Genomic DNA, 22,886 nt, shown 5'->3' on the forward strand with positions numbered 1-22,886 from the left:
TATCAGTACACACTCCGGGCGGTAGGGGGCGAGCGTTCCCGGTAATAACCACCACTCTGTTGTGTAGAGGAAGATAAGCGTCAACCACATTCTGCGGCGTTTTCGCTCTAGTCTCGGTCGGGGGAGAGACCGAGACCTTTCTTACGGGACGTGGAGTCCGCCGAGCTTCAATTCCGAGTGACCAGTTATCTGCTGCGATGCTTACGCAGAGCTGAAGCTACGGATCTGCTGGCTCTGATACATGACAGGTAACTTTGTGTTCTCTGGTATTCAGCACTACTGCGTTCCAGTAGTGACAGTATCACCTAGCCTAGCTTAACGTTACAGTTGTTCTTTATTAACATCCCTTGTCTGACGTGCGGGTGTCTTGTTGTTATACATCCGAACCAGGCCAGTAGCGGCTCGCGCAGTCCGAACCAAGACGCAGAGATGTGCTAAACGCCAACGTCCGTCTGTAGAAAATACCGACACCGACCTAAACTGAAGAAAAACGTAAAACACGGAAGCGTGAGCGCTCTGTAGCGTTACTTTCCCTTCGTTAGATGTTACACTTCATTTCCTAGTTAGCCGAGATGTTGAGCTAGCTAGCGACAGACGTCCACACCTTCCAGACTCACACGGACCAGGCTGCTGTTCTCTAGTCGTGTCATTCTTCTACGTGAAGTGACATGTGTGTGCAAACATGCCGCCAAGAACCCCCAAAACACCGCTAAACGGACACAAATAGGGGGTTTGACTTATCGAAAGCCTGGTGATCAGCAAGCTTAACGACCGTGTGCCCTCATTCATTCAGGAAGAAGAGGTACACTCGTGAATCTTTATGTAACTAACCGTATTTCTTGGTTTGCGCTAAAGGGGATTAATGCAGTTTCCTCTCCACGTTAACGTGTCTGATGTGTTCTGGGAGACAAAGTAGCTCCATTGTTGTTTAATCGATCAGCTTAGACGGAAACACTGCCGATTAGTTTCGCTAGAATCATCAGACGTAATTGACTCTGCTTCTGTCTGCTTCTCTTCAGCACAACACCAGTCATGGAGTTCAACACATGTGTGGCCGTGTGGATATTTTGCTTGTGTCTCGCTGGAGAAAGTTGGAGCGAAAAACCGAGTTCACCCACACCGGACAGTCAGACAGTAGAGACTGGAGTGTCAGGTGAGTAAACAATGACTGCATCATTTGTGCAATGTAGCATTTCAATCGTCCATTTGTGTCCCACGCGACATCGATTATTACTGTTCGTGCCACATCTTTTGTGATTGTGCAGCCCCGGTGTGTCCGTGCTGAGAATAGTCCAGCTGGCATTCTCCATTTAAGTCCTCCAGCTCAGATCCAGACACACACACACACACACACACACACACACACACACACACACACACACACACAGTCTCACAGGAGGTGATCGATCACTGGTTAGTGGAGCACATGAGCAGAGGTCTAAGTAGTGAGGTCATACTAATCAACATGGTAAATGACTTCCATTAAATCATAAGTTAGAACCAGCACATTGTTAATTTGTCTGCACAGTATTTACAGCATACAGTGCCACTCTTTATTCCACTTTAATTGGTTTGAATTGGCATAAAAACGTTGGCCGTCTATGGAATCATTAAGTTACTCATTGCGCAGTACTTCATGCTCTATAATGATATTCTGTGGACACTCATATCTTGGATTTGCCCTTCTTATCATGTGTGTCCCCAAAATAAAATACAATACTTGACCTAGTGTGTGGTGTTAAAGGCGATGTGGGCCTCTCACAGTAACATACTCGTACTGCAGTGACTTACTGAAATTACATTATTTCGTACCGATTGTTCTCCTTTTGAGTGCATTTAACAAGCTCCTGTCACTGCAATAATCTCTGAGCACAAAGGATGGCAATGGTTGCATCCGCCGAGCATATCTTGACGTAAACTATGAAACCACAGTCTACCTGGGATAAGTATGAGCCAGTTATGACATGCTGTGACTCGGGTTTGAAGTGTGCTAGTGTACGAATTCATACCCATTTACAAAAGGCATAATAGTTGCTCAGATTTACATTTTGTAGTAGTGTGGGAAAATGTCCACATTGCTCATACACTTTTGGTGTTTGAAGCACATTCTTACTAGTGTGTGTCACATGTCCCAGGAGGCCACAGCGTGGAGGGAACTGTACTACCGACAGTGATTTTTCAAGGCGTGACAGTAATTCTGAATGGAGACAGACGCAGAGTAACTGCTGCAGTTATGAAGTGAAGTTCTGGAGTTTGCTCTTCATCTACATGCAGGCACACAGAATGACTTGCGTAACTTGAGCTCTTAAAAAAAAAAAAAAAAGAAAGGCAGACTGACCGGTATGTAAATATCTAATCTTGTGTCTCCGGAGGGTTTTCCAGCCAAATGAGAACGAGGGCCAGGTCGTGTGCATGCAAGTGTTGCAGGTGGTAGGCTTTCACTCGGGTAACTGTCACTCTTTGTTTAACATGGCGAGCGTGAAGGAGTAAGAGGAATTGCCTTTTCGGTATGTGGCCTTGCTGGTTCCCTGAGGCTGAATGCTTGTATGCTTTGGCTCAAAAACTACCGTTTCACGACAGGCGAGTTCACGTCGTGCATCACGCCTTTTCTGCTTCATGTAGAGGAACAAAAGGCGCAATTTGCCAACTAGAAAAACGTTGCTGTACACATTCATGGACACGTTCATGGACACTGTGACCGTTGCAGAGATTAACCTGTGACATAGTTTACTTTTCTGTTTTGTCTCTCAAACCGCTGAGTCAACCTGTCATAACATATGGTTCTGTGAATAAATAAAACACGGGTTAGTATGATAAGTCTCAATGCAGATCCAGATGCCTGCAGTTGGTTATGCACTATCGTGTGGGTGATGTTCTTGTTGGTAAAAAAAAAACAAAAAACAAGCTTAGGAAGTGCCACTTCTCCATGTTGGTGAGCAAGGCCAGCCTCCCACTTACCCCTTCCTATCACCCTCAGTTGTTGTGGTTATACTTCCTTGAAATGCTCTATAAAGCATGCTGTGTTTGACATGGTTATGCTTCTTCTATAACTTCATTCAACCAGGAGAAAGGCCTCTCCGAGAGGGGAAGTCACACATTTCGTGTTACGTAAGACGGACTTGTGGATCAAGTGGATCAAATCTACACCTCTGAAGGTGTCGGGGGCAGTATGCTTGCAACCGTGCTGCATTAAATTAATAATTCACGTTTAAGCGTACGGTTGTTACATGTCAGCTGGCATGCTCTTTCAAACGACTGCTGAGCGTCTGCGGTACATGCCAGACAAGGTTTCATTTTAGTGGGAGTGGCGACATTATCTTTGATCAGAGGATCTGTAATCCGTCAGGAAGGAGAGGGAACACGGAGGGCGGACGGGCTTCACTAGATAACTGCAGATTGCTGAAATGTTCATCATGGAGACGTACATTTGTGATGGAAGGAGCCCTACACACTGATATCCCTACTGTCAGAATGTTGAATACATTTGATTGTAAACAAACAAACCCAAGTTTTCTTGTTCTGAAACAGAACTGTGGAATACAAATTGAAGACAGATGCAATTAAATTATAGAACTGAAAGCCTGTTGTTTATTGAAAGCCAATTTGCCATGTGATATCACTAGTCTTCTGGTCTACACATGTAGGTCTGACGGTCATGGTATCTGGCTTCTTGGTAACATCCCCACATTGAGTGAAAGGCTTTACAGAAAGAAGGCTTTGTCTTCAGACGAGGAATGTTGCAGTTCAGTTATGATGAGAGAGAGAGAGAGAGAGAGAGAGAGAGAGAGAGAGAGAATCGAGGATTTTGACTTTTCTGCTAAAAGCACAGTAGGTCAAAGATCATGAACATTGATGGTCGTCACATGATTAGTTGAGTTATTGCATTACTTTAATGCTTCAAATAGTATTTATTATTATTTTTTTATATCTGTCTTTACAGGCCCAGTTGTTTATATTTTTAAGTGAAAAGCTTTATTATAACGATTAGATATTCCTGATATTGCTAAGAATGCACATTGGTGCCATAATCTAAAATCTTCAGCCTACTCTAGTTATCTGTAATATCATATCGCAACAGGAAGGAGCGTGACTTGAACAGTATAAATTTACAGTAAAGACCTATTGTAATAAATAAACGTTGTTGTTGTTTAATCCTCTTGAACAGACATTTCATTGCTGTCCTCTCTTTGTTAAATCATCTCTGTTGTTGTTGTTGATTTAGTTGTAACACCCATGACTTTCCAAAGTGCCTGTAACACCATCCTGACATGACTCTGTTTCTCCACCAGACTTTTGTCGCATTGATGCGCCGCTATGCAAGGATGAGAATGGATTCCTCAGCTACGAGGCTATCCGCAGCATCCACAAGCAGATGGATGACGACGCAAACGGCAATGTGGACGTGGCGGAGACAGACGGCGTGAGTACCAGCCTTAAAAAAAAACAAAAAGCAAGTGATCCCCAGGACCTGCTGCTGGTTTGCACAGACACAGAGGTGGTCTTCAGTCAGTCTAAAGAGGCTTACAGGTTTCATTATCGTAATCTTGACTCGTCACAGGATTTGCTGCTAAGATGGTCGGTTAACCACAGCCCTGTAATGTCCTTAACTTACTCAAAGTAACTGGAGGATTTGTCCCGTTTGTGCTCCACTGCCCTTTTTACCGAAGCTTGGTCAATAATTAACTGAAGCGTGGTTGTAACTGGCATGCGTGTTGTAGACATTGACGTTTCCACATCTGTACAAACACAGCGAACAAACAAGGAGTATTTGTGTTCCTTGAATCAGACTTTGTGGTTTGTATCTCTGAAATGCATGAAGAAATAAAAAGTAGTCATCGCTGCTGGAAATCCAACCTGTTGCTTGTCAGACGTCACCGATGCCTTTTTTTAAAAGACGCGGCCTGTCGTCCATTTAGGAAGGTCACATCCTGAGCTCTAGTCTAAACTACATGTGGCCTTGAGGAGCGCCCCTCTGGAGCCTCATTTCACTTTGGTTCAGTCTGTTGCATCTGGTTTGGGCCCAACCAAAGTGCTCTCTGCTGTAAGAAGAGGCCCTTGGCATGCAAATAGCCCAAAAGGCAGAAAATCAAGTGCAGCACAGTGAGCATCCGTGATGGCTTTGAGCCTAGAACTAGAAAGCTCAACACGATTAGGAGCACTTCAAGACGGTAGTCCGACTTCCTGTTCTCATACAGTGATTAAATATAGAGGATAGCTGATTTATCTATGACCAGGATCAAAGTCTGCCTCAGGTCTTGGCCACATTATACAGGTCCTGCTGATCCTCCAATGAATATCTTCTCATGATGTTTCTCCTGGGGCACAGACCATTTCTCTACCCTGTAGTGAAGTCCTCCCACACAACTCAAGAAAGAAAGAAAGGCGTCATGACGTCTCGCTGTCTTCCTCCCATGTTGCATGGGCTACAATACAGCGAGCAGCCACGAGTGTGCTTCCATTGACCAACAGAGAGCACTACAGTGAGGGCCAACATGGAAGTCAGAGTGCCCTACATTTTGGTTTTGGTTTCATGTATATATATATATATATATATAGAGTAGCTAGGAACATGTTTGAGATATACTTAAAGTAAAAGTTCAACATTTTGGGAAAAGCTTTTGTTAGCAGCTACCTGGAGTCTACCTCCATAATTAAGATACCATTTTCGGGGAAAAACAACAACCAAGTTGCGGAAAAACTCTAAGCAAGAAAGTAAATAAGAGTATTTCCCAAAACGTCACAAATTACACAATCGCGAAAGCCAATTCATTTGACTGTAGCTCCAGAATTCGCCGTCATCCTCCGTTATTTTAGCCGCCACCTGAAAATGTAAAGCTTCATTATAGATTTTCCTCTCAGAACATTTGTGATAAACACGTACCTACGTAACCCACAAGTGGCTGTTCTAAACATTGTGAAGCAGTTTCTGTGTGCTGATAGGAACATGGGCAGTAATTCCTGAATTAGGGAAGAGGCAACTCAAAACAATGGACTGAAGAAAAAGACCATTAGTAAGGTTTGAGGCCTGTTAGGCGTTATAACTATGTGTGCAACAGATCACAAAACTCACGGTTCAGATCGTATCACTGTTTTTAAATCAACTACCTTTTTTCCTAGTTAAAACGTGTGCCAGTTAGATTCCCTGTAACCGCAACAAACCTCCTTGTCACTCTGCAGTTCCTGAGAGAAGATCTGAACTACCACGACCCCAAGGCCAAGCACAACACCTTCCACGGGGACGACCAGTTCATCAGTGTGGTGGACTTGTGGAACACATGGAAGGGCTCTGAAGGTACTGATTCGAGCCATTTGACTTTTAGTAAAAAGCCTTTTGGTTGTCGGTCTATACAGCAGTGTTTTTAAATAGCCGGTAAATTAGAGTTCATGTATTTTATGTTGCCCCGGCTTGACCTTCTCACTCGCCCCCAACAAAGGAGCGAGGCAGTTGGATCTGATGGCGTGTGAAGCAAAGTGCGGTCTGCTTATCAGCTCCAGCCGGTGGCAGAGTGGGTCACCATTGACTCTGTCAGCACAAAATTCACACACCCTCACCTCCTTCTGCCTATCTGCTCCGCTGGGCTATCGTGTACTCTATGAGAGCACCCTTGTTGCCTTCACTCCCTTTCTGGCTGCCCTTCCCCCCCCCCCCCCCCTTTTTTTTTTTTTTTTTTTTTTAGTTTTTGCTCATAGGACTAACTCATTCTGCATTGCAGTTTCTCAACACGTCTCTGGAGGTTTGGAGGCAGGAAACTGGGGTTTTTGTTCCAGAGAACAACACATTAACACAGCCAGCCCACACTGTTGATGCTCTGCCAGGAGCTGGGGAGTGTGTTTCCCTTCCCCAGTTATTACTGCGGGCAAGACAATATATGCTGTGCAATAGGATACCTCATAGATCATTCAGGATTCGGCTTCACATGGTCATATAATACGTCTCATGTGTCAACCTGTATAAAGTGTTAGGATAGTGACACTTTGTTGTTTTCGGCTCTGCTTCCTTGGCCTGTACTGCAGCCATCTTTAATTCTTGCTTCTTTTTTTTTTTTTTGCTTTCAGTCTGTTGTTGAGCAGATGAAACACATGATCTGTTGGAATAGGTGCAACTTACCGTCTTACTTACTTCTCGGCCCCAAGCAAAACCTCTTAATTGCCTTTTCTGATCGTTTAGGATCGGCGTTCTGAAATTAGGGGCTGAAAGGCTACAGCTCTACAAATACATTGTTCGCTCAATATAGACGTGAACGCCCTCAAACATCATAAAAGTTAAAAGTCAGCTGTCAATCAGGGGACATAATGTAGCCTTATCAGTACTGAACGCTGCAGGGTTTGGATGAATGAGAATCAATGAGCACTGAAACTGTTTTTATTGTATTCCCCCCCCGCAGTGTATAACTGGACAGTGGATGAGGTGGTGGAATGGCTCATCACCTATGTGGAACTGCCACAGTATGTGGAGGCCTTTCGCAAGATGCATTTCAATGGAAGTGTCATGCCAAGGTAAGGGACATCGTGACCCGTCTAATGTCTCCAAATGAACAATGCGACACATAGAAGTTGTGGTTTATATCAGTCTGTTTAAGACTCTTTAGTCCAGCTATTAAAACCCAGTTACATTACTTTCTTTACAAGTCGTTACATTCCCTGCTCTGATCTGTCAGTGTGTATTGTAATTCCCCTTAACTAGTGTCTCTTAGGACCATTAGTGCTTAAGTCTGATTGGTTAGATTTAGATGATTTGTTAAGGGGTCGCATGACACATGTCTTAAAATGGACTTGCACCCTTTGCTCTTGCTTCCTTGTTCCTGCTAAATGGTCGCGTCGTCTGTTTTCTCTCAGGCTCGCCGTGAAGAACACCACTCTGACTATCTCCATTCTGAAGATTCTGGATCGCAGCCATGTGCAAAAGTTGCAGCTCAAGTCTTTGGACACTGTACTGTTTGGAGCGCCCCTGAGTACGTGACACTTTACTTTATGTCCTGTTTTAGATTTGACTCATAAACACATTCATACAACATGTAAGGGGGGGGGGGGTTCGGTTTTATTATCTCTTCATGAACGTTTCATTTCATTCCACTTTTATTTTCTGTTTGATAAGCAGGATATCTGAAAACATTCAGTAAAATTTGGCGGAAAGACTAGAAAACCTATTTGGATGCTAAAAAGTAAATCTGTACAATATGTTAGAACCTGTGATTTTAGCGTACAACCGTTCATCAGAGAGCCATGAAACACCTTCTAAATGTCAACGCGTCATGTGACCTACTCCCAGGAAAAAAGAGAATTGATTTGACTGTGAAGCATCAGTAGGAAGTTCTTTGTTTGTATCAACGGCCTACTACCGTTACCAACATCCTGACCACGTCACATTTTTCATTAGCACTTTGTCCCTGTGATGTGGTCTGGTTTTGTTTTCACCACTTCTTTCACTTATTCATCTACTCACTGATCTGCTCATTTGATCACCTTAGTCGACCCACTTTTGATGTGCGAGAGGAAATCCTGTTACAACCTGCATCGGTTTCAGAGATCGCGGACGGGAGGGTGGAAGCGCACTGTATTCCAGACACTCCTCTCTGCGTAGGGAGACAACTTATTCTCTCTGCTCAACCTCTAGAACTACAGATTGTTGTCCTTCAGGTTTTTTTTCTTTTCATTTTTTTTCTCCCTTGAGGTTGGTAACCTCACAAAGGATTGGGGTGTGTCTCCGCTGTCATACCTCTTGGCAGCTGAGCTGACACTGTGAGCAGATGTTCCCAGAGTAACTGCCATTTTGAGTTTTTAAGAAAAACAATTCACATTGACATTAAGAGCTTCGTTACAGAGTCACAGCTGCATACTAATATGATGCGTTGGACTAGGCGTTGTGAAAATATGAATCGATAGAGATGCACAAAATATTAATGGCGCATAGAGGCTTTCCCAGCCTTGAGGTTTGTTCCTTTTTTTTCCACTGGAGGACAACTAAGCTGAATTAAAAAGTGACGTTGCATATTTGTAGGAGGAGTGCTGATGGGGGCGGATGTATGTGATCACCAGAGAAACTGTAATGGACCTTCATAGAAAGCATTAGCATTAGAAATGAGCGGCACAGTGTGTAGTGGTCTGTGTCTGGCATGTGTCATTGTAGATGCGTTTAGTTCCGAGTCACACCCGGAGGAAGACATTAGCGAGTCTGGCTTTGACAGCCCCTTAAAGCCACGGGGTCCCACTAATAGTCAGTCTGACTCACTATACAGAGCAGCAGCATTTTGAGACACATCTCACAATGGAGGGATCCTAATAGAGTGGACAGTTGTGTAATAACAATCAACCAAAGCACATTGCCAGTATTGTGGTTAATTAAATGTCACTTTATGCTCTCTGGGTGGCATTTCTGACAGGGCAGTGGATGCAGGGTGAGGACAGAACGCAAACTGTTTCCCCGTTTAGCACCGATAGTGTTAAATAGAGCCGAGAGAACGGCCTAGCGTTATCTCAGAGATAATGCACTGAATCTGTTTCCTTTTAGTCCTCTGTGCTCCGTCACAGTGCAGACCCAAGACAAAACTAAGCACACATGCAGTTTCATATCGTGAGCTCATTTTGGGGAGTTATTAAGAGGCAATGATGTCCATATACCGTCCTAAGAAGAGAAAGGAGCAGTATGTAACAGCTGTCCTGTACATCGTCTGTCTCTCTCTCTTCTAGTGTGTTACTTTTGACACAACAGTGGTACAGGAACATCTTTGTAAATGCGTTTTACGGTGCCATGTCCTCCTGATCATATCTAAAGAGAAACACGCCTGTACTGACCCTTTTTCCCTAATTTCACTTCCTTCTTTTGTCTCACTCCAGGAAGTAGAAGTCGTGTTTTTGACACCTCTTTCCCGCGCACCCCTTTGCAGGTTTTGCAAGAGAAACTTGTGTGGCTCTGCAAGGCTGTGTGTTAATTGCTGCATGACGTCATCAAATGGCAAATAGACTTCTTATGCCCAAACTTCACTACGAGTTTAATTTGACGACTGTAAAAGTTCTCCCCGCCTGAAAGCCGATCTGAAACTAACCTAAGGCTTCTTACAGGTGGGCTAGCTGAGACTCTCTTACAGTGACATCATGGCACAATACTCACACTTAGTTATTATTAGGCTTTGATTCACAGCTCCTCGTGTTTTATCAATTTGTTATAGTTGCCGTTGTTTGGTTTTCTGTGCATGTTTATTAGCATTGGTTACCAGACTGAAATAGGCCGTGCTAAGCTGGCTTTATCGCGGCCTTTTTGCTCCGGGCCCCTCTCACCGCAACCTGAACTTGTGCTACTGGCTCTCTATTTGTGTCAGTCCACAACACTTACGACGAGGCTATGTTTCAAGCGCGAGCTTCACACCACATCCGTGTGAAGCCGGCTCGTTGTTGGCAGCTTTTATCTCGTGATCGAGATCTAAAGAGATCCTAGTCTGCAGCTTTACTCTATGACTTGGATGTTCACTGGCATGCTGAAGTAACTCCTCTTCTTTATTTTTCAGTGAATAGACATAACCACTTGAAGGACTTCATGCTGGTCGTGTCAATAGTCATAGGCATGGGTGGATGCTGGTTCGCCTACATCCAGAACCGCTACTCTAAGGACCACATGAAGAAGATGATGACGGACCTGGAGGGTTTGCAGAGAGCTGAGCAGAGTCTGCATGACCTACAACAGAAGTGAGGGTTTTTCCCACCACCCACACCACAAACTGTGTTACGCTCTGCGAGTACTGGGTTGTGCACACACGACACACAGCGGCTCAGCTTTCTGTCCGTCTTCATTTTAGAACTTTTAAACATGCAACACAATGACACTCACCCTCTTCTTGTCTACAATATAGGTCTCAAACTCTACCGTAAACTGACTACAAGACGTTTTGAACTCAAGAGTGTTTTGATAAATTATGATTATCGGGCTTAAAACTAACACCAGGAAGTGTTGGACTGGCAATGCTGCTTGCATGTCTTCCGTGTGCAGTGAGTTATTCCTCACACACAGTCATAGCACATCAAGTTATTTATTTATTTTGATAACTAGCCTCACTCATTAATTATAAAGCCTTTGGTGAGTGAAATGGCGCCCCTGATGGTTTTATTTCATTGTTTTCTTTTGTTGTTAGCTTAAGCAGGAATCGATTGAAATGAGGCAGCGTGCAGGGAATCCTGCCAGTCTCAATGATTTTACAATGCAAATGATAATTTGCATAGAGTGGTTCTCAATCCTATCTGTGTTCTATATTACCTCTGTCATAAGCCATTACTTCCACAGCATTGCATTTACACAGCCTCATTGTTCTAAAAAAAAAAGAAGGGGAAGTTAATTAAAGAAGACTGGAAGAGCTGCACTATGATTCATCACACAGACCTTTACACCAATGACTATACCTTCAACGAGTCGCATTTAAATTACGTTTCACCATTAGATCAGATGAAAAACAATTTATATAATATACATATGTGCATGGTTCAAGGAGACGCAAGTGCAGTGTGAGTTTAGGTGTGCTGTTGGAACAGTTGGAACAGTATTTAAGTTAGCAGTTCCCAGTAGTAGGAAGTCGCCATCTGACTCGGCTGCAAAACAGCATTGCATTCACAAGCTAGCTCCCAAGGCGCTAATGTTCTCATTTCCACACAGACTTGTGAAAGGGCAGAAAATACACCGAAAAAGTACAAATGCGTTTTGGGTTGGTGGCTACTCTAATATAGCTTTCCAAAGCTGTTGGTTGTCATTTGTTCATCGTCATGATGATACGGATATGGCAGGTAGTTTTTCGTTAATTAGACTTGTTTCAGGAAATACATCAACACAGATTTTTGGAATACTTTGTCTTTGATAGATTTCCCCCCCCAAAAAATGGGTAACCTCAGTGAACCTGTCAGTTTAGCCATTATTAGGCCTACGTCTGCAGTATTACAGGATGCTGCATGCTGACACCTGGTGCACTCAGGCCATTGCTGCCTTAATGATTAAATGTTAAGGAATGGGATGTTCTTCAAAGACAGCGACCCACATAGAGCCAAATTCAGTGAAGTAGTTGAAGGTTGTGTGAAAATACTATTTTGGTCCTGTTAATACTTCAAAGAATGCTCAGAATGTGCTTTTTAAGCGCGCGCTGTCTCCTCTTATATCCTTTAAAGGACACTCAAACACATTCTCATCCACAGGTCAGGGTTGTTGCTTCTTTTTAACCTTTTAACGCTGCTCTGATAGTGCCATCAAACTGTCTAAAGTCTCAATGAATCGTTGCTGCTGATGTTGTGCGTCTGTAATTGTAAGCATTTGTGATTGGACCAAGCTAGTGGGGCTCGGTTAGAACTTATCATGAAACGCTGCCTTCACTGCAGCGTGATAGAACCTGCGTCATAGATGTGTTGATATTAGTGATTTGGAATTTTTATGGACACTGAATTTTTAACACTAAATTCTTTTTCGCCTAGAAAAGGGTTAGTTTGAAAGAAAAAAAATATATATATATTTTTGTAAAATGTGACGTTGATTGTTGAGTCATTGAAAACATAAGGATTCATCTTCTTGTACCATTGATTTTTCCACAGCTTATTTCATGAAATCGTGTAGGAATTTGAGCAGAAGTTGATCGTAAATAAAAGCTCAGTGAGCGTCCAACATGGGAAGTGTTTTAGTGACGGGCGTCAGAGTGACGGACACTGAACAGGGACAGGTGAGCTGTTACTGTACTGTAACCATCACAGCCTGCAGTCCGTTATCCTCCCCTCATTACCCACACGACTTCCTCTTTGTATCGGCTGGCTGTTTAGTCGACACACCGACACACGCAATGCTCTGATGAACGTAGCGACTAGAATGAAGAGACATTGGTGTTTGTGTCGCCGTTGTCTTCTTCTTCTTCTGTACAGTGACGCCTCATCCTGTTTCACTGTAGATTCCCAGTCATAGCTGCTATGTTTGCATATTTTATAGAGTATATACGAGGAGCATTTCCTTTTTGGAGCAGCACAATGAGGGAGTGGAAAGTGTTTTTAGTGGGATTTGCCTACTTGATACCAGCGAGGACGCTCCATTGAGGTCCCTGTGATAGACTGATAGTCTGTGAGTTTCCTCTGTGGCTTTACACTTGTCAACCTGCCCCGTGGCCAACTTTTAATTTAGCTCTGACATTTCTTCCTTGCTAAGATAATTGCTCGCACTTAAATCTCCTCTGCAGATTAAACCAAGAGAGCTTTGGTGCAGTCTTTATTCAGCGTGTACCAAAAGTCACCGTAGCTGATTTGTAATCAGCGGCTACTCATTGAGACTTACACTGCGACTTATCTCCTGTAGTTCAGTAGTGTTGCGCAACATTTAAATCTAATCAGTGGTGAATGAGAGCTCAGAGAAAGGGCAAGTCTTGCACCTGTTGCTCATGAAGTAGAAAATGTCCAATAATGCATAATGATTTTAAAACTCCCATGCATTATACTGGGGGGGGGGTTGCAGTAGCTTGTGTATTAACCTTGTGTATTCCTAATAAAAAGAGAATGTTAAGCAGTCAAGCTAACCTGTTTATCTCCTGCCAAAAGCAGGCGACTAAGATTCTCTGACTTTTCAGAGTTGGTGTTGAGCATTAAAGTGTTCTAAATGGGAAAGGATCTAAAATGATCTTGTAGGTCAGTGTGACTAGCAAGAAGAGACCTTTATCTCATGGAGCACGTGTTTGTGGAGCAGAGGGAGAGAGGGAGAGAGGGAGGTATGTCCTCTGTCTGTAGCCGTGCTTTTCTTCCTGATCCCTGCTGTCAGCTGCTGTCTTTCCAGACCTTCAAGCGGATCCTGTGGCGGTATCAAGTAGCCCGGCCCAGCCGACGCTGCTCTGTTGGGAGACAGTGGGAGGAGGCTTTGACTGGAGCTGGATTTCCTGGGTGCCTTTTTCACAATGCTGTTAGACACAGCCTCTGCCTCACCGGTGGGAGATGGTGTTAAGCGGGACTGCTTAACATTTCAGCTCCAGTGCCGATTCATCCGCATTTGGATTGAGGTGCGGTGTGCAGACAGACATCCTGGAGGGGACTCCAGGAAGGACTAGGCGACAAGGACAACAGCACTGAACTGCATATGATAGTTACTTTTCTTTCCACACAATATTTGATCACCTTAGGAGAAGTAGGATGAAGGCAAACATAGTAATATTAGCGTTTTTAAAAGTTGTGGTTTGTCGTTTACCTGCAGACATTCGGTCTGCGTCCTGTGAGCCTTGTGATGCAGCTCAGGTGAATTTTTCGCTGGGCGCCGTAGCTCTGCCAGCGCTCCCGAATCTTAGCTAGAGAATGGCAGAGGTCAGGGTCGAAAGCATTAGCCGGACTGCCGACCACCCACATTTTTCCATAGCTAGCTCTCTGGATCACCTTTCATTTCTCTGCTGTTGTGTTTGGCCTGGCAGGAGAGTGCTTCTCCCTAGTGACTGAAATGTAGTACTGCACCCTGTCCTTATCTGGAGGCCAGAAGCAGCATTCTTTTTATGCCTCTGTGCAGGCGACAGCTTGTTTTTCACTTGTGATTTCTCAGGAACGCCTGGAGGGAATGTCTTCAGTGAACAAACATTCACCTAACTGATCAGACTTTGGAAGTCAAAGGTCATGTGACCTCATTACCGTCTGAGTTTCGCGATATCTTTTAAATTTGGCACAAATGTCCACCTGGACTTGAGGGTTAACTGATTATAATTTGGTGGTCAAAGGTCACAGTGAACTCACATGAAATGATGACATTTTGGAGAAACATGGACGTAAACTGCAACATGACTGGTTGGTGGAGGCGGTACTTCTAGTTTTGTTGTAGATTTGTTGTGTCATAAGTGACAATATTACATATAATAATGGAATTTCCAAGTCCTAATAACTGCCAGATGAGGGACTGTTAAAGTAAAAGTGTATCATCACCTGAGAGCCTCCATAATGGGTTTACAGATTAAATGAAACCGTTTATTTCTTGGTTTAAATGATTTAAATTCATATTCTGTGTCTACATACCTATTTATCATGATGGTTATGCTTAACTGCATACATTTTATTAGAAAGTCTTCTAATGAAAAGAGGGGCGTGTCACCCATGACATCATTTTATATAATTGTGTCATGGGTGACAAGCCCCTCGTTTTTTAAAAGTTGACTTAAAATGGCGACTTTTTTTTTTTTTTTTTTTTTAAAAGATGCTAGTCTAAAAATATCCCCCGTACAAACCCGACACCTGACACCACAGCAGCATTGGGTACGGCTCTGTGCCGTTCTAAAGTTACGCGGTGGCAGCTGTTCTCATTCTTCGCTCTGCTCCCTCTGATGTCAGTTTATTGTGAGCTGCCTAGCAGCTGGCCGTGGCTCTCTGCTCTCTACATGTTAGCCATTGTTTCCGGTGATTCATAGGTGACGCGAGTCTTACATTCCACAAATACATGCTTCTCACATGCTTCCACGTCATGCCTGCCCACAGACACTGGCACCTACTACGCTATGTTTCTTTGTCAGGCAGTAAAAGATGTCTTCCTTCATAAAACGAACATACGCGTAAGATATCTGACTCTCTGGCGCTTCCTCTCCTTGTTCTCAGGCTGCAGATCGCCCAGGAGGAGCATCGCACAGTAGAAGTGGAGAAGGTGACCCTGGAGCAGAAGCTGAGGGACGAGATCAACGCGGCGAAGCAGGAGGCCCAGCGTCTGAGGGAGCTGCGCGAGGGCACCGTGAACGAACTGAGTCGGCAAAAATACGCTGAAGAAGAGCTAGATCAGGTAGATGCAATGTGATGAATGTGATTTCAACGTGGAGTTTGTAGTGAAGCACTGGAAGAGAGTGGATAGTGTGAACTCCCAAAGTGGCAACTGCGCAGTATGTTTAGTTTGAGCAGATTCACAGTGGCTATAGTATACATACGCCCACTGTAGTTTTTGTCCATTAGGAATTTGGCAGGAACGGCCGAGCGCATCCCACACAAGTAAGTGAAACACACGAGTGTTTGCTCCAGGGACTATCACGGTGATCTAATTCAGACACTTTTGCCACCGTTTAGTTTTTTGTCATTCAGAAACACGGTGATGAATTGGAAAAAATTCAGGGCTTTTGGATTCAGTGTAGTTTCAAGAAAGCTTGGAGGCGAGCGTTGAGATCCATCAGTCCATAAATATGAACACGGGTTCAATTATCTTTGACTTTTGGGGTATTTAGGATTGAGACGTCTTTTGTTCGTGTGCGTTATGAAACTTTGCGACAGCTTACTGCAATAGAGAAAGTCGTGTTCGTATGAAATTAGTAAGAGATTTGTTTTTTTTAAGTAGCACATTCATGGCTTTTCCACACGCCAATCCCACATTGCGTTTTAGAAAATTTCACATCAAATTTGTAATTCTCCTATTTACAAAATCGGGAAAGTCCCCAAAATCCAATAATCACCGTCAAGAATGTGCTGCTAGATGATCTGAAGTCTATGAGTGCGTTGGTTTTCTAAGTTTGTCACCTGATGGTTGACGTTTGTTGCAGGTGCGCATGGCGTTGAGGAAGGCAGAGAAGGAGTTGGAGTCCCGGAGCAGCTGGTCACCGCCGGAGTCTCTCCAGAAGTGGCTGCAGCTCACCCACGAGGTGGAAGTGCTCTACTACAACATCAAGAAGCAGAACGCTGAGCGGCAGCTCCTGGTGGCCAAAGAAGGGGTAAGCATGTGAACGCCTAAAGGGGAACGTAAACGACGACCTGAGGATTATATTTACAAAGTCCTAAGATTTGAGACTAGCCTCTCCACAATATCTAAACCTGAGAAATTGTATATTTCAGTTGGTTGCAGTACAAATGGAAGCAGCCTCATTATGTAATCTGGATGATGGTCTTTTGAAACAGCTATCCATGTTTTTGAATACTCATTGGACTGTTGTTGTGCCTTGGATCAAGGTGTGTGGTTCATTTTTTGGTCATTTGTTGTTGTTTTTTTACAGGCAGAGAAGATAAAGAAAAAGAGGAACACTCTGTTTGGGACTTTCCACGTGGCTCACAGCTCCTCTCTGGATGATGTGGACCACAAAATACTGGCAGCAAAGTAAGTCAGAGATCGTAACTATGGAGTACGTTGAATAGAATTTTAGAAAACATGTGACTCGAGCTTCATTGGTACAGGATTACCATGACAGGGCAAGGTGGGTAATAAAGTATTCCCTGCACTCTGTAATATGACTCCTCGTTCTGGACCGCATTTTAACAATCCCAAAATACCCGGATGTGGTCTGTAACAGACATGGACGTTCTGCAAGAATAGTCCAAGAGAGCGCTAACGCCGACCAGTAGCTGGCATTACAACAGCACAGTTTTTGATATGGTGTCTCTTTATGAAGTGATAATAAGTGACTCCCCCTCACTCGTCCACAGACAGGCCCTGGGTGAGGTGACGGCTGCTCTGCGGGAGAGGCTTCATCGTTGGCAGCAGATAGAGATCCTCACCGGTTTCACCATCGTCAACAACCCGGGCCTTCCTTCCCTGGCCTCGTCTCTCAACCTTGACCCCAGCTTCTCAGGCGGCAGGGCCACGCCTCAGCACTTCATCATGTCCGACGACATGGACGACTTGGACGAGGATATCGTGCCCGGAACTCTGCAATGTAAGAGTTCATCCGAATCTCTTGCCAGTTCTGGGGGATTTAGCAAACGATCCACTAAACACTCCAAGGCTCTGCTGGGAAAATACAAAAGTCAGCCCTCGTGAGAATTTGGACCTTTTTTTTTTTTTTTTATGCTACAATTACCGGAGTCTGTCCTTGTGGCCTCCCTGGTGATGGAGGTAGTGAGGGTCACGCATGTCTACGATTGAATGAGTGTTGTTTTACATTTGTATAATGTGTAAATGTAAGTTCACATAAATGTCTTGTTCTTTTACACACAATACCAGTTCATGCCTTTTGTTGGTGGTTCTCATTTTGGATAAAATTGTTAACTTGACTCTCGGTCTATAATGGGGACTGAACTGTGACTTTCCTCTGGAAATTGAAATGTCAAGAAAAAAAAAATACAGCTCTTAATGAGAACACGTTTCTGTGCCGATCTTATTGTAGTGGTTGTGTCCTAATATGTGCTACAGACCTTTTGCATCTGATTTTGGTCAAACAGCTGCAACCAAATGAAGCGTATTAAATGCAGTCATTGCCCAATTTAAATTCTTATGTAGTTTGAATATGAGACAAAAAAATAAATACACAAAAACAAATTTTTAATCCTTATGTAAAAAATGTTATTTTGATTGCAGGAGTCTTGGATTAACACATCTCTTAATCATCTTAATCTCATCAAAGAAACCAACAATGACCATAATGCTCATGTGCTCTATAATTGATTATGATTATTATTATTATGGCAAAACTAGATGCACGTTAGTTTCGAGTTTGACTAACTACAGGCAAAACTTTTTCTGCAGAATCCTTATTCCGACCAAAATAGCGAGTAAGTCTTATAAGCAACATTAATTGCCCTCCTATCTCACTCCCCTCTCTCCCTCCACCACCTCTCTGGCGCTTGGCTTCCACCACTGTCTCGTTGGGCTAACCACAGATGGCACCCGACTGTTGGAACGGCGAGCCAGCGACCTGTGGTCCGTCGGTTCAGACTGTCGGCACTTGTGGAAATACCCTGGTTGGCCATTTATTCACGCCCCCCCCCCCAGTTCAGTCCTCAGTTTGACATCCCCGTCTCTCCCCTTGACTCGGAGCCCCGCGGCGCTGTGGCGTGTTGTAACTGGGCCGTACGATGCAGAAGGACACAGCTGAAAGAGAAACGACTCCTTGCTGTGTTCATCTGACCCCGTAGTTGCTTGCTTGCCACATTTACCTCCTCTAAATCTCGTCACCACGCAGTGCACCCCTCCTTTCTCCCCATAGTGATTTGTCACTTCCTTTCATAAATGACCTAATAATTGTATTTTATTTTTTTATTTGTTGGTAACACCGTCACCGTTTGTCCTTTTTGTTTAATTTAATATTTGTCCTTGTAAGAAGGAGAGATAAAACAGTGGTGCTGGGATTTTATCACAATTTAATTATGCTAAATCTTAATCATATTCCAAGTTTAATATCATTAAAAAAAAAAAAACGGATCCCAGCACCGGAGTATCTTTCCACTAATCTCGCCTTGTCCGTCAGACTGTATCTCACAAGTGACTGTTGATGATGCTGTCGTTTTGTGCCCACAGCTCCCAGTATGATGTCCCTGCGCCAACGCCACATTGACCCCCAGCTGGCCATGGGCTCCCAGAGGTTGGTAGAGAGTTGCCTGTTGGCGGGGCAGCAGGGGGAGGCGGCCCTATACCCCTCCAGGTCTAAGGCCGCCCTCAGACAGTCCCGCAGCCAGTCGTTTGGGCAGCTCGATTGTCTCCCTCTGCCTCCTCTTTCCTCGGCCATGTCTCACCCCTCCATCATCTGTACCTCCAACCTAAACCCTCATTCCCAGTCCTCCTTGAGCTCCTCTTCCTACTGCTTGCCCAGCTCTGTGGGCGGCGTTGAAGCCCCTCATTCCTCCCACCTATATCATGCTTCTTTCCAGCCCATGGATCCCATTCCTGATTTCACCTTCTCAGATGTCTCCAAAGCACTCCCCTCATACAGCGACGGCTTCGGGTACCCGCCTCTTTCCGATTCTCCGCACACATCGCATGTGCGTGGATGCGTGTTATACCACCCGCAGTCATTTGTGTGCATCGTAGCGTTGGTAACTTCATCTGTCCATTTTATTTGGATTTGCTCTCTTTAGTGTTCGTTTTTCTTTCACGTCATTGTACCCGATGTGGCATTACAGGATCTACATGTATGCATACTTCTTTCTCAACCTCTCTGTGTTCCTGTTTTCTGCCTGCACAACTAACAAGTGTGGAGTTCCAGGCTGTGCCCAGCGTATGTCTCAACCCCAGCATGCAAGGTTTCAACTTGAATCTTTATTGGTTTGTTATTGTCCTTGTTTCCTCTAACTTGGTGTCCTCCCCCTTTCCCACAGGGACCTAAATCGCTCCGACTCCGACTCCTCCCTGTCCCTCTCTCAAGTTGGCGATCGGCTATCTGCCTACAGCTCCAAAGGCCACCTAATCAAGCCCACCTCCCTCATTCACGGCCTGTCCGGCCGCGCAGATGACGCCGTCTCTCTGCATGCTCACACCCCCAACGGAGGGAACCGCATCAGCCCCACAGAGCCGAGCCCCGACAGCCCCATACTCATGAAGAAGGTGTACGGCACGGAGCAGTCGCCCAGCCTGGGAGAGATCAACAGTCTGTCGGAGTCGTCCCGCTCGCTCAGCCCCAACTCCACTGAACCTGACACACCGTCGCCAACGGGAGGGCAGCCGGGGGCGAAGGGGAACACCCGCATCCCGCAGCTGTCCTCCAAGAAGAGCCCGCTGGAGGAGGACAGCGGCTCCACGGGAGAAGACACAGATTCCACTGCCAGCCGCAAGAAACACACCTTCAAGATCTTCAAGAAACAGAGGAAATAAAGGGCTACATGAACTACAGGCTGTCAAAGCTGTTTGACTGTATTCCTCTGGTCTGTTTTAGATGTCTGCGGGAGCATTAATGGTCAAGTGACGGCACAATTCGTTGCATCTTTCTGTAGGTACGACACCTACTCTAAGGAACTGTGGGAGCAACCAGCTGTTTGGTTTTATCTGCTTATTGGGTCAATGTTGAATTTGTGGGTAGGTTTGTATATTGGAATGTAAAGTATTATTTATTCTGCAGGAGGTTGTGCCGGTCTCTAAAGGGAAACGTGTCTCCCAGTTGGTTTTTCTTTCTTGTTCTACAATCTATAACATTTTGCATGTCTTCACTTTTGTTTGACTGATACTCGAATGCCCTTTAGTGTTTGCTTGGTTCTTGTCATTAACCTGCCTAGACAACACTTGATGTTTCTTTTATTACTACCTAACCACCTAGCCTACAAGTCCAAAGTGAATGTGCACTCCCTTTTTCCTCACTGAGTACTTTGTTTTTATTGAAAGTCACATGTGGGGTTGTTTTTTTTCTGTCTTTTGTTGTCGTCTTCTTCTTGGCAGAGCAAATGACACATTCAGGAGATCCTCCAACAGAAGAGAAGTCTTAGAGAGCTCAGACTGTTCCACTCGGTACATGTTTGACAGCCAAAAGTGACATTTAAATGCCGTTTGAGAACATCAATAGTAGCTTCTCGGTTTGATTTATACTCCCTAAAAGTGTTAAACAATACGCTTATTGATTTGATCTCATCCAAGAGCACCTGGATGACCTCACCTTGTGTATAAAGTAGAGCTTGAGAGGTAAATCTCCTTCATTACAGAAGGACAATCGCTTCGCAGCATCAGACATTTTTGCTTTATTTTTAGTATTTAATTGTTGAGTGGATAAAACCATTAGAGAGTTCTTTAAATGTCCAGCTTTTCAACAATCCAAACAAATGTAATCACTGATTAATATTTGGATTAACACGCGTCTAAATGGAGGTGATTGAATTTCCTGCATTAAGTTTACAGTTCGAATTATTATTATTATTATTACCAAAAAACATAATTACCAATGAGTTTGCGTGACTTTGTATGGAATTTGAAAATTAGGATACTACTTTGGAGAAAGTGCAAGAAGAAAAAAATCACTTTAAGCACATTTTTGATTTTTTGATTTTGACTATTGAATAAAGGAAAACTTTTGTTTTTAAAGATTGTCATCTTAAAAGATAAATGGGATCCAACGTATTGACTGGCTGCGAGTTTAACTTGGATTTGGCTCCTGCTGTCCTCCAATGGACAAAAAAAAAAAAAAAAGAAGTTGACAGCAGTTTGTCAGTAAGAGATGGGTGCTGGTAAGGGCTACAGTTACAAGGCAAACATCATTTGCTCTGTGTAAGATAGACGTTTTCAAGTTGCAGCCGCTTCGTAATCGACAAATGGAAGCTGAAGACCAATCACGTCAAAGTGCCAGATCACCATCTCTGTCGGAGGGCTTTGTATGTGTCCTGTGTTCGGCCCTGTGAGCCCCCTTTTGCACGCAATGCAAACCACATGCTGTATATACATACAGTATGTCATGTGTATCCTGAGTTCAAACGATGAATGTCTAAGGGTATTGTTTCTGTGACAGTATCATCAGTACAGTATGTTTACAGATAATGACTATCCTCAGATTATCACGACAGAGAACATTGTGCCAGTTTTAATATTGACGGCTTCTTATGAGCACAGAACTATGCATCAGTAGTTGTAGGTGATTACTAAAGTAGTACGGACGCCGGTACGCTTAGGGCGCTCCTGACCGATGAACAACCAAAAAGTGCTGCAAAAGACACAGTCGGCCTCCCCCAGCCTCATAATGTAACAGGTGGTTTGGATGCTTAAGACATGTTTGAATATTTTATTTTAGAAACCAGCTTAAAAAAAAAAAGTAATGATTTCCTACTGGTACTTTTTTAAAGTGTCATTTGTACTTTTTTTGCACGACGAGCTGTAAATGGAGTATGCCATCTGAATGTGTGCGAGCGTGTGTGTGTGTGTGCGAGCGTGTGTGTGTGTGTGTGTGTGTGTGTGTGTGTGTGTGTGTGTGTGTGTGTGTGTGTGTGTGTGTGTGTGTGTGTGTGTGTGTGTGTGTGTGTGTGTGTGTGTGCGCGTGTGTGTTTGTCTGCTTCCAGTATAATGCATTGTAATGTTGATGCATGTCAACTGCAGTAACAAAACCTACATTGGGTTAAAAGAGTTAAAGAGTTCAATTCGTTACTCCCTCGCCCTACTTTTTTTTTTTTTTTCCTTCTCTTTTATTTTGAACTATTTATGAATACACACAGTATATTTGTACAGAGAAAATGATAATTTTGCATCTTCTGTGATGGTCTGAACTTTTATGGCACTTCTGCATGATAGCAATAAACTTTTGAATGAACGATGAGCTGATTTGTCGTAGACG

General features: G+C 43.9%; 1 protein-coding gene across 3 annotated transcripts; it reads left to right on the forward strand.

Annotated features, from left to right (window-relative positions):
* Positions 1-74: 74 nt before the first annotated feature.
* stim1a (stromal interaction molecule 1a) lies at positions 75-22,862 on the forward strand. 3 transcript variants are annotated; one of them, XM_068715214.1, is made up of 14 exons: positions 75-248; positions 1,020-1,153; positions 4,290-4,420; positions 6,178-6,292; positions 7,386-7,497; positions 7,837-7,952; positions 10,503-10,680; positions 15,559-15,736; positions 16,482-16,649; positions 16,929-17,029; positions 17,356-17,585; positions 18,529-18,609; positions 19,166-19,589; positions 19,963-22,862. In XM_068715214.1, the coding sequence occupies exons 2-14, from the start codon at positions 1,033-1,035 to the stop codon at positions 20,453-20,455; spliced, it is 2,448 nt and encodes an 815-aa protein (XP_068571315.1). In that variant the 5' UTR covers positions 75-248; positions 1,020-1,032; the 3' UTR covers positions 20,456-22,862. The 3 variants fall into 3 exon arrangements, with proteins under 3 accessions (XP_068571315.1, XP_068571297.1, XP_068571306.1); XM_068715196.1 differs by lacking the exon at positions 18,529-18,609; XM_068715205.1 differs by lacking the exon at positions 18,529-18,609 and having other exon boundaries at positions 19,166-19,229.
* The last annotated feature ends 24 nt before the right edge of the window (positions 22,863-22,886 follow it).

Source organism: Cebidichthys violaceus, unplaced genomic scaffold (assembly GCF_023349555.1).
Source record: "Cebidichthys violaceus isolate CVI_PGR_0920_01 unplaced genomic scaffold, fCebVio1.0.p SCAF_1, whole genome shotgun sequence".
NCBI lineage: Eukaryota > Metazoa > Chordata > Actinopteri > Perciformes > Stichaeidae > Cebidichthys > Cebidichthys violaceus.